Here is a 12,206-nt window from a genome sequence, read left to right on the forward strand (position 1 = left end):
TTAATTTGGATCATTTGGGAAAATACAATGGGAAATTACTACTTTAATTTTAAGGTTCCTGAACTGTGGCATCCCACAAATGTATTTTTTTTTCCTCTACTCAAAACAAACCTGAAAATGTGGGAGAATGGAACATGCAGATCCTAAAAGCAGTATTTATGTGGCTGGCATGTAACCCACATTGTCCCAAACACCGTGATCACCAAGATACCCCAGTGCACAATATTTTATGTACAGTGCTTGGGTAACCAGTGAATGACATCTAGATGTCATACTTGTGGAAACAGAGAAACATTTTGTGGCATTCCCAGTGTTCAGTGTACTTCAGGGGAACATGTTTGCTCTCCAGGTGCTGGAGATGCCTGTAGCCTTGGGACACTTTCAGACACATCACCAGTTCTCCAGGGCCAAGTATATGCTTCTGCCAAAAAAATAAGTCCTCAGAATTCTGTTAGTAACTGCCTAGGAGATGGTACCTTCTGATTACCTCCTGATTTGGCCATGGCCATCATGCATTCTTCATTCCTAGGATTCTTCATTGCAGTTTGTAGTAACTAGAAAAAGTATCCTTTGGAACACAGAGATATTAGAACAGTTACCCTGTGAGTTCACTCCAAGATCACACAAAAATAACCATGAATCAACATGAAGCATATCAACTCTAGAAAAAACAGGTTTCCTCAACCCTTTTTTCTGTTTTTGGTTTCCTACAAGTATTATAGTGATGATGATAAAGTGTGTGGGAGACAGAAGAAATGGACCAAAATAGTCCAAAAAAATGTGTCCAGATACCATGGTGATGAGTGAAGTCGTCAGAAATACAATCAGCCTAATGGACACGCTGGCATTGCTCCTCCTTAGCATGACCTACAGTGTCAGGATTGGGCCAGAGACATCTCCTGGAGAGAAAAGCAAGCCAGATTAGCATCACATCAACTCAAGGTCCTGTATAATCTGAAGAGACAGGGCAGAAGAAGTGCCATTCTGGTAACAGAGAGCATAAGGCCCAGGCAGTGGGCCCTTGGAGAGCCTGATGCTGTAGGAATGCAAGAACAGCTTGGAGCCAGCAGCCTGGGAACTGGTTGTCAAGGGAAAAAAGCAGGGGGTGATGGGCAGCTGCAGTACACCCTTGGACAGCAGAGCCAGGAAGAGTAATCTTCATGGGGCTGGGGAAAGGAGCCAGCCTAGGAACAGTCTGAGGAGAGAGCATGCCAGTTGGGAAGCAGCTGTACAGCCACGGGGTGGCCATGGACGCCACTGACAAATGTGTGCTGTAACCCAAAGGGCTGGCTAGGGCTGCAGGGAAGAGCCAGGGCCTTCAGCCAGCAACAGCTGAGGAATAGAGCAAGCAATGCACCGAGTAAGGACCAAGATGCACATTTTGTGTTGTAGTGTCCTGTCACTGAGTAGTGAGTGTCCTGTCAGCCACAGCAGCACACACGTCTGCCAGCCACAAGAGCAGGGATCAGTCTGCAAAAGGCAGGGAATTCTACCCACAGCCTACAGTGTGGCTAAGCAGGGCATGTGATCAGGAAAAAGCAGGTTTAAAATGCTTTAGTTGGGGTCTTTCAACGTCCCTGTACCCTCTATTCTATGAAACTCCTCATTCTTCTGAAGAATTGTCTTAGACTTTGCAAACTTGCTCATGAGGCTCTTTGGCAAAACCGAGATTCCCTCCAGTGGCTGCACTGAAACAAACCAAGGCTGGTTTCAGCACTGCCTGCGTCTGCCATTTATATTCAAAACTGCAGCAGGAGCTGCTTTTCCTTGCTTCGTTTCGCTCCCACTCCCTGCGGCCGCTCAGCTCGGCAGGGAAAAGCAGCCCCAGGTCAGCGAGCTGGAGATCCTCCAGTCCAACCCCCTGCCAAGGCAGGGTCACCGACAGCAGGTGACACAGGAACGCGTCCAGGTGGGTTTGGAATGTCTCCAGAGCGGGAGACTCCCTGGGCCTCCCTGGGCAGCCTGTTCCAGTGCGCTGCCACCCTCAGCGTAAAGAAGTTCTTCCTCATGTTGAGATGGAACTTCTTGTGTTTTATTTTAGGGCCATTGCTCCTCATCCTGTCGCTGGGCACCAATGAAAAGAGTCTTGCACCATCCTCTTGCATCGCACGTGGCAGGAGCGTCACAGCGGCAGCGGCACCTCCTCCGCGCTTCCCGACCGCCGGTCCCCCCACGGACGGGCCGGCCCAGGCCAACACAGAACGCCGCCCCCGCTCCCGCTCCCCTGCCGCGCCTCCCGCCCCGCCCCGCCCGGCCGCCCGCGCGGGCTGCCCGGCTGCAACCAACGGCGGCGCTGAGCGGAGGGGGGAAGGAGAGAGCGCCGCCCGGCACAGCCCGAGAGCGTCCCCTGTAACATGCGCACCACGGCGCTCCCACCCCCCCCGCCGGCCGTACCACTTCCCTGCCTGTCCGGCTCTGAGGCGCGTCGGGCAGGATCGTACCAACGCGGCCGAGGGAAAGGGGGTAGACAAGAGGGTGCGTGACAAGGGGTGGGGGCTCCCGTTCGAAACGGCGCAGCGCCGGCTCTCGGTCTCGTTGTTTTGGCCGGGCCGTGCGGGGCAGCCGCGGTCTCGTCGGAGCTGTCCCTCGCCGGCTGGAAAAGCGGGAAGGAGCCGCTGGTCCTCCTTAACACCTTCCCCCGGCGGGACGGGGATGGGCCGTCCCGCCAGGCGCGCGCCCCCGCCCCCCCGCGCGCCGCGTTCTTCCCGGATCGGCGCCGCTGTTGGATTCGCGGGGCGCGCGCGCAGGCAGGCGGGAGCGGGGGCGGGCGCGGAGTCTCCCGGCACCCGCCAGACATGTCGGTGGCGTTCGCGGCCCCGAGGCAGCGGGGCAAGGGCGAGATCACGCCGGCCGCCATCCAGAAGGTGAGGAGGGCGAGGAGGGGCGGGCCCGGCCCGGCCCGGGCCGCCCTGGGGGCTGCAGCTGCCGCTTCCTGCCTCGCGGGGAACGGGGGCGGCGGCGCCCGGAGCGCCGAGGCCCCGGCAGGGAAAAGGGAGGGGGCCGGGCCGGGCTCGCTGTGCCCGGGGTCGGGCCCAGCGGGGCACTTGTTGGATCCGCGGACCGGGGGCGGGCGATGTCCCTGAGCCCCCCACTCCGCCCTACTTCCTCCACCTCGGCTGCCCTGATCGACCCCGCGGGCCTGAATTAACCCGAAAGAACTCGGCCTGGACGCGGAGGAGTCGAATAAGTCCCTTCCTGCGAGGGGGGCCTGACGGTGGGACCGCAGACGGGCTGTTCCAGAGTCTTTGCCTGACTTCGGGCCCTGCGGGGTAAGCGGCGGATCCAGCTCCCAAACTTGGTCGGCCAACTTAATGCTCCCTCCCCCAGAACCTGAGGTGTGATTAAAGAAGAACATCGTTGCCGGAGCCAATGACAGCGGCTCCGGACGACTCCATTTCAGCTTTTGTGGGAGTGAGCAAGTTAACTCGTTAAAGATCTCAAAGAAAAGCACGTAAAGGATTTGTGAGAATCCACAGTGTTTTCTATCAGCAGAAATAAAGGAGTATGTTCAAGTTCCCTAGTAAGTGGGTGGTATTTGGAAACTGTGCTGAAGACTCGCACTGTTGTTGGTGTGGATAGCAGTGAATCAAACACATCTCAGATTGCTACAAGCTCCTTGCGTAGTAGGAGCCTTTTGGGTAAATACAGCTAACCTCTGATTTAATAAAGAATTAGAGCGTCAAAAAGTAGGTGTTTCAGGGATATGGACCTCAAAGGAGACCCCAGAATTATAATGGAGTCCTCCAGGAGAAGTTGGTGCTTGAGAATTGTAGATGAAAAATATGTACCCACTAGGTGGAAAGCTGCTCAGAGGTAGTCTGTAGAGACTTCAGGTCACGGAGGTGCTTACAGAAAACGTAGACAAGTTTTTCTTGTGCTGTAGTCAAACCACTAATCTGTTGGTGGTGTGCTGGCAAAATCCTAGTGTAGTTAAAGCTGAAGAATCTTTGTAATGTACATAAGGTGTCAGAAGCCCTGGAGGTACCTTCATCCACCTGGTAACTAAATTCTCTTTTGATGGTAGGTGTTTATAACTATTTCAATTTTCTATCAGCAAAGGCTCAATTAAACTTGTATAAAATAGTTGTCTGCAGCCCCATCTAGGATACAGTTATACTGCTTGTTGCCTTTCCTCTTGGCCCTATCATTTCCCCCCCCCCCAGCCCTTCTTCCCCAAGAGGTCCAGCTTACATGGCTGCAGTGAAGGATGCAGCCGTCAAACCGGCAGTCTCAAGGTTGCCTGTCTGCTAAGCCTCTCCTGTGCGAGACGTTCTGAGGAGAGCCTTGATTCAAGGCTTCCTTTGCGAGTCCTCTATTAGACTTCAGTATTAAAGGTATTATCTCCTGTTTTACTTATTTTTTTTTTCTGATGAAAGTGGCCACTGTGTTTCTTATAAAAGTTGAAGTTAGTATGTGTGTCATGTGTCTGTGTAGCAGTGGGTTTGTGATCCTCTTTGAGGAGTGCAGCTTCAGCTTTACCTAGTTTCTGAGGCTCACACAGCAGCTGAAAATACTGCAGTCATGTCTGTGTTTAGTGCTTAAATGTGTTTCCAGATCCAGCAGTTTCAGGCAAAATACTTGTGCTGGGATCATTCTAGTCCGTTCTGGTGGATTCCTGGTTAGCATTTAAGAAAACTTGGCTGGCTGGGTCATTCTTATGTGGATAGAAGGCCTGAGTGGACTGCATAAGGTTTCTGACTCCATACACTTTTCATAGTAGAGGTGGATTAGTCAGGGGGGAAAAAAAAAGTCAGTACTTCTTTCTTTTTTTTTTTTCCTCTCTGTAGAATTTTTGTAGGTTGGATTTCTAAGGAAGTGAAGATCATGTAATGTTGTGCTTTCCTTGTAAAAGCATGAGCCTAGTCATGGCTAGTTTCAAACACGTTTGGAAGGAGAGAGTATTAGAATTGGTTAAGATTCTATTAGTTTTGTGAAATTCAGCAACTGGGTAAAGGGATCTAAACTAGCTTTCCAGTAAAAGAAAGCAAAGGAATAAATTGATGCAAAATTTCCCATTTGGCAGTAAATTTTCTGTTTTGTTCAGTTGACTTGGGTAACTTGGCTTGTACCTCAGATTATCCATGGTTCTGCTGAGTATTGTCTGATCAGAATGTGGGATGGGGGTTAAAAAGATAAGAGTGTGGGGATGTACAGCTCCAGTAAAGCAGGCTGGTTTTTTTTCCTGTTTATGTGACTTTGTGAACTTTCTGAAGAAAGCTGTGAGATTGACCATTTCCCGTGATTTTTAGAGCTACTTTTTTTTTTTTTTTTTTTTGGTCAGAAAAATCTAATTCATATGTGTTCATTTTTGTGGACACTTCTGAAGTATAACAGAACTATTGTGCCCATTTGTCCTGATTCTGGCCAGAACACAGTTAATTTTTCCAGTAGCTGGGAGGGGCATGGCTGGGACTCGGAGGCTGTTCTGTACCACCTTACATCAGGGATGTGGGAAGGAGTCCCTTCCGGATCGAATAGCCTGGTGGGGTCAGGTATTTTCAGAGTCCTGGGTGCTGAGCACTCACATGTGAATTGTTCACCACTCTTGTACGCTGTGTTGTTAATGTTGTTTCTGTTACTGGTTTTTTTCTTATTTCATTGCTGTTTCCAGCAAATTGTTCTTATCTCAACGTGTGATCTTTACCTTTTGTGCCTCCAGTTCTCCTGTCCAGCCACCAACGGGGCAGAGGGGGAAGTAAGCAAGGGGCAGGTGGTTTGGAGTGTTTCAGTGGGAACAATAAATTGGGGAATACCATTCCTCAAGCACAACACCATTAAACCAAATATCTATAAAATGCAGTTTAGTTAGAGATTCTTCATGTAAATACGGCCTAGCTTTCCAGCACATTTCCTTGAAACAAATCTGACTGGTCAGCTCGCTTCTCATCAATAACAATTTCAGTGCCTTTTGTTACTAAATTTATAAACAGTTGCAGGCTTTTGAAGGAGAAGGGAAACTTGGGGTGTAAACTTTTAAGCAAGTTTGTTCTTAGCAATCAAACGAAGGAATGCAGAAAACTTCTAAAATTTATAAGAACATGATGCGGATCAGGCAAGTATTGGAACAGAATGCTTCACAAATGTAGCTATGGTAGTGCTATGAAACCCTTAAACTGAAACCAGTAATACTAATTGGAGGGGAAAAGTGGGAGCAAAAGAGTGTTTTATAAATTATTGGTGAAGTAGAGCTTTCTGGATTACTACTTTTTTGTTGTTGTTTTTAAAACCTCTGAGAAGAGGAGCAAGACTCAAAACTTATTTCCAGTCTTTCAGCAAAGAATGTGAAACTTACTCCAAACTTCTTCTTTATTGTTTCAGATGTTGGATGAAAATAACCATCTTATTCAGTGTATAATGGACTATCAGAACAAAGGAAAGACTTCTGAATGCTCTCAGTAAGACCTTAATCCATATCTTCTGTGGACTGGGTGAATTTCCATCTAGATCAGCGTTATAGATTTGTTTAGCTCACCTTGTAGGAGAACTGTGCGCTGAAGAACAAATAAGTTATGCTACAGATAAAATTTATGTGGGTTTTTTTATTTGCTGTATGAGTATGACTTTTGTCACTGAAATGTTTCAAGTTGCCTACTGCAAGTTGATGTCATGATGACAACGCTCATAAAAATTGGGACTGTATAACAAAGATCTTTTCCCTCTGTATCATAATTACACTTTGGGAAAGAGGTAGCTTTCTTCTCAAACATTTCTAAATCATGTAGGAAAATGGACCTTTCTTCTTCATGATGGCATGTTTGAAAACTGCCTGCTTTTCACTTGCCCAAGAACAAATAGGCTTGTCTTAAATGTTTGGCCTGCCAAAATATCCCATGTGGACTTGCTGTCTAATGAGAACTGTAGAAGGAGTCAATTGTTGAGGAATGTTATTTTCTCATTACCCTTTTCTGGCACAAGATGATCACGGCACCCATGTAATCAAATATGGAGTCATGGGACAGACAGAGCATCATAGTATAGCTCAAGTCCCTTGCCAAGAGAATCAGTAGTGTGGGAGTAGGAGGGGAATCATAAATAGTAGGTATTTTTTGTTTAAGGGAATACTTTTGTTCTAGCACAGTTAGTGTATTAAGCTGTTTGAAAGCCTGTAGTTATGTACTTGTGCTCTGTTCTGATTTTAAGGTTATTTTTGTGACTGGACTAGATGTTGGGACGCAGGACTGTGGTTCTGTAGCAGGAAAATCATTCCATAGCAGACTTCCAAAGCTTAAGGTCCTAATGAAATGTGTGCACTGGTCTTGGTTATGATTCACATAATTCTATGGTATCTTGTATATTGGGACATAATAGAAAGACCTCTTATTCTCTAGTGTTTGTGATGAAAATTACACTGAACAGGCACAAACACATGAGAGAGCTCTAAGTCTTCTGGTGATTTAGTTTAGGGCAGGAAGTGAAATAGGTGAGAAGAGTGTCACCCAGCTTTAGATTTTTTCACAGCAAGACAGGTAGAGAATATACAGGCACAGCTTTGGTGGAGACATTGGGAAAGACTGGACAATAGATAAGTGTGAGGGGGAAAAAGCTTAAGATTCCTAATAATGGTGCTCTTGTAAGTCTCTTGAATCTTGATTTACACAGGTAGCTTTTTTGACATGTGTAGAGTTAAAGTAAATTCTGATGTTACTGTATTTGTGAATTAAGATCTGTTTTGCTTTGTTTATTTTGATAGATACCAGCAGATGCTGCATACAAACTTGGTTTACCTAGCCACTATAGCTGACTCCAACCAGAACATGCAGTCTCTACTACCAGCAGTAAGTACAAAATAGTGCAAAAGTAGGGAATAGATGTCATTTGGATTCCTGGAGGAAAAAACCAAAACAAAACAACCAAACAAGTGTTTGAGGTAATGACCAAACACTTTGCCTCTGATTTACTGTATATCGAATACATGATGCAGTGTGTCTTCATGCTGTATTTGGAGTAATCTCACTACTTAGGTCTTGCTTAAAACCTGACCTGTTTAACTGGAGACTGTTACTGTGAATCAGGTGTGCAGTGCACAGATTATGTGGCCTCCTTCATGGATAGATTTCCCCCCCCCCCTTAGCTGAGAACTGTAGTGATATGGCTCTTAGTCAACAACTACAGCAGTACTCTTTTTCCTCTTACATTAGGGAAAGGTGGGGGAATGAGTTTGGTTTTTTAAAATATTATTATTATATTTTTTTTTACTGGAATATAATCCATTCTCTTGCCTCGGTGGAATGAGGCTGGGTAAATTTTTGTCTGCTTTTCTATACTGTAGTTGAGTTTCAAATTCTTTGCCTCTCTCCTGTTTTGGAAAGCAATCTTTTTTTAAGGTGGGTAGTGATAACATGAAAAAAATAAGGGCTCGCAGGCTTCACTTGAGACACTGCATTGCTTTACATTTCTTGGATATTACTTGCTATCTTTTTAATCTGAATTTTTCTGAGTCTGTCTTCCTGAACTCTGTGTTTTATAAGATCCATGAAATTTTTCCCATGTTCCATTGTTTATGGAGCAGTAAGGAAAGAAACAGCAAACATTAAAATAGCTTGCTATCTGTTTGCTTTCTGCGTTAATCAGAAAGCTTGGGGAGTTCATTGTGAGTAACACAAGGAAGTTCTTTGTTTTTTGGTAATAAGACTTTTCTTGAATTAATATAGTCTTGATTCATTTCTGTAATATGAAGCTAAAAAGAATGTCTGTAAAACAGCCATTCCTAGATACTAGTTTTCACCAACTGAAATTGAATTACTTTTTCTTTGGTCTCTGGAGAAGTGTTCTCCAATCATTGCTACTAGCAAAGCATCCTTTCAAGTTGGTACCTAGAGGACTATAGAAACAGTGCTTCATTATGTCCAACCTGTTGTGCCTGTAGAGGCTTCTCTTTTTATAAATCCATGCTTGTAGCTGAGGGGGAGGGAGAGAAACCTTTAAGAGGGCTGTGTGTGTTCCTCAACTAATATGTTTTTTGAGGCTTAATTCATATCCTGGTTCTGATGACAACTGGAAATGAATTTGACCTTATCCTAATCCCTGGCGAACAGCCCTGCTGTTAAAGTTGAATGTGATGACATTCTCTTCTTAAAAGAAAATGAAGATAGGGCTGGGAAAGGCTTTTGCAGATCTAGACTGAAGTGCCTTTCTGATCCTGAATGGAAGGAATATTCCACACTACTGAGAAAAATAGCATAGTGTTTGTTGGAGGGAGAGGGAGTCCCCTTTGGACAGCTGAGGAAGGGAATAAAAAAAGTAGCTTCTTTGTTTTTCTTACAAACTAAAATACAAAGTGAAATTTCGATCTTGAGTGTTATCTAAATGTAGACCCTCTGACCTACCAAGTAAAATCTTGGAAGATTTCCCTGAAATGTGGTAGCATAATCAGATAAGGTGATTTTTGTTGGGGTTTATAGAAAAATATTCTTTAAGTTCTTTCTGTCTTCCCAGTAAATTTTAGTTAGAAGACATTGGGAACATGTGAGCTACTGCTTTCTACAATGCAGGATAAACTACTTCAGACTGTTTTCCTCTATTGGTTTTCCATTTAAGAACTGATGAGGCTCAAGTTGACTTGGAAGTATTAAGTTGAGTCACTATGCTTCTCTATCAGCTGTTGAGCAGTTTACTAAATTCAAGGGTTGTGCGTGGCAACAGCTGAATATGGAGAAAGATACTGTGTGTATAGACATCTACTATTTTTGATACTAAATACATCAATTATGATACTCCTAATGCAGTAACTTTCCAGGTAACTTAGGAGGGATTGAGTCTGGATGGCTTCTGAAGGTGGGTTCTATCTCATCTATCCATCTCTGGGAGATTGTTCCCCTAGTAAACTGTATTTTCTTTTTTGTTTAAATTTTATCTTGTTGCTGTTTTAATCAGCTAAATAAACTCTAAAGAAATTTCTCAACTTAAGGTATTTTGTAGAAACTAATAGTTGTGTAGTAAAGTGAGGTTGAAAAGAGAATACTGCTGTTAAGATAGCATTCACACTGAAGAAAAGGGATGAATGACCAGGTTCACTGAAGTTTTTAATACAAGCTAAAATGATTCTAACCTGATGATAACTTCATTGTATTCTCTAACAATATTCCTTAGACTTAATGCATAAAGCATTGCTGGGAAAATGGTTCGTACTCAGCTGCTGTGCCTCTGTCCTCGTCTTTTAGAATGCACTATTCTAATGAAATGTCTGACCTCCTCTCTGAAACTCTGGTATTGCCTGTAGAGAACAAGAAGTGTAGTGAGCCAACAGTGTTGTGCAGAGAAGTGTTTCTGTAAGGGGGACCTGGAAGTGAGGAAAAGGTGATGAAACAGATTAAGGAAGCACTGCAGAGTCTGGGGTGAAGGGAACTAGAAAAACTTTGAAACTCCAGTGTCATAACAAAGCTCCTGTTGTCTTTGTGTGCGTGCTAGAGTATTAAATTATGACTTTTGGGATGAGAGACCTTCTTTCACATTAAAAGACAAAAAGAGTGTGAGGTTATTCTGGAGTCAGCCAGTCTTTCCTCAGCTGTGTGAACCGCAACATTTTTAAGGGCAGGGCTGTTTTGAAATGTCTTCCTATCTGGACAAGAGCACTGACTAAGTTCACCTGTGAAGTTGATAGAACTTCCTGTTTCCTCTCTTAAAGTTGTGGCAGGTATTTCTTTCTTGGATAGCAGTTGAAAATCTCTTTACCACCACCTTATTAGATAAGTCAGCTTACCAAAAAGGGCTTGTACCATGAGGAAAACAACACTGTTGAAGTCTTGTGATATTTCGTTAGTGCTGCTTTTGAGGGAGGCTGTAACAAAGTATTGGTGTCCTTGAACTATAGAGAGCAAAGGTGCAATTAAAGCAGTAGTAAAGTATTGTATGCGTGTGTTCCTAAACACATTCAATCTCAAACTGCAGAACAGGCATCTTGTCCTCCCCGACTTTTATTTTTTTTTGTTTTCTTGACAATGTTTTAGTGGCCTTAAAAAGGCATTGCCATCTATTGAATAAAAAACCCCCAGCTTTTCTACTTGGGCATTTTCTCTCCCTTATGTCTTAATTTTGCCAGATATTTATAAGGAAACAACCTGTGACCATCACTTTATTTGATATGTAAAGGGGAACTTTCCATTTTATAATGGGCAGATATTGAGGTCTACAGGAATTATTTGATTGGGGTTTTTGATTATTTGTTTGGGGTTTTTTTAAACACAGAAATTTATTTTTTTCAGTGTTTTTATTACGTAATGCATCTTGCCTTATGTCAGAATGAGATTTCAGCATGAGATTTCAGTGTGTATTTCAAGAAGGTGATGAAAATAAATGACTATTACTCACTTGTGTAACATACCAGTTTTATTTTATGTTGAAAGTGCCAGTTTCTTTCAGTAGCAAGCTAAAGTTTCCAAGAAAACTTGTTGTGTCCAAGTTGTAGAAAAAATCTGGGCATCACATTAAATTATTTTTCTAAATTTCACAATACTGGAAAGATTATAATAAACTAATAAAAAAGTGATTTTTTCTTTTCTTGCTTGAGATATTTATTTCAAAAATAAAGCTTTTTGTAGGACTTGTGGAATCCCTTATTGTGTGTTGTTTCCAAACTTGTCACACAGATTAGAGCAGAGTCTTTAGTTACAAAATACTTCTACATAAAATGGTAATTGCTTTTTATAAACACCCAACATCAGCAGGCACTGAAATGCTGTTTATTTCCAAAACAACTGCTGCAAGAGATAGAACCACTAAACATAATTACTAGCACTTGATGAAAACTTGCCTTCATCTTCCTTATTGGGAGTTTTTTTTTATTTGTTTCGTATGTGGGTGGTGATTGTCTTTTTTTTCCTAAGTTGTGGAGTTCTGCAGGCTAAATAGGAATCTTTGACGTAAGCATGGTTTCACTCAAACAGTGGAAAGTCTCTTATGATCTTAAACACATTATTTTTCAAAAGGGTAGTGTTTAATCTATGGTTTTAATGAACTTGTGATGTTTCTAGAAAAAAATTGGAGTCTTAGGAACTGAACAGTGCACTCTGCTTCTTTGGTAGCCTTTATTTGAACATAAAAGTTGTCTAAAATATATGTTAATTGAATTACCTTGATAACTATTTTTCTTGAAAAAAGCAAGATGGGATCCAGAAAATAAAAATATGGCTCAGTTTTAATAACTTAAAATTTTGAAATAAAGTACTTGTTACTGATGATGAGAGGAATCTTAAATTTACGAGATTCTT

General features: G+C 43.3%; 1 protein-coding gene across 4 annotated transcripts in view; it reads left to right on the plus strand.

Moving 5' to 3' along the window:
• Positions 1 to 2,456: 2,456 nt before the first annotated feature.
• The window catches only part of SS18 (SS18, nBAF chromatin remodeling complex subunit), a 45,047-nt gene continuing 35,297 nt past the window's right edge, over positions 2,457 to 12,206 (plus strand). For 2 of the 4 annotated variants that reach the window (XM_017833211.1, XM_017833241.1), the window contains exons 1-3: positions 2,721 to 2,864; positions 6,319 to 6,395; positions 7,691 to 7,775. In XM_017833211.1, the coding sequence (XP_017688700.1) occupies positions 2,796 to 2,864; positions 6,319 to 6,395; positions 7,691 to 7,775 (231 nt within the window). In that variant the 5' untranslated portion in view covers positions 2,721 to 2,795. Of the gene's footprint in view, positions 2,476 to 2,720; positions 2,865 to 6,318; positions 6,396 to 7,690; positions 7,776 to 12,206 lie in introns of those variants that run through there. The other 2 variants (XM_017833220.1, XM_017833230.1) reach the window with 2 other exon arrangements.

Source organism: Lepidothrix coronata, unplaced genomic scaffold (genome assembly GCF_001604755.1).
Source record: "Lepidothrix coronata isolate B3197 unplaced genomic scaffold, Lepidothrix_coronata-1.0 Scaffold6, whole genome shotgun sequence".
NCBI classification, from domain to species: Eukaryota; Metazoa; Chordata; class Aves; order Passeriformes; family Pipridae; genus Lepidothrix; species Lepidothrix coronata.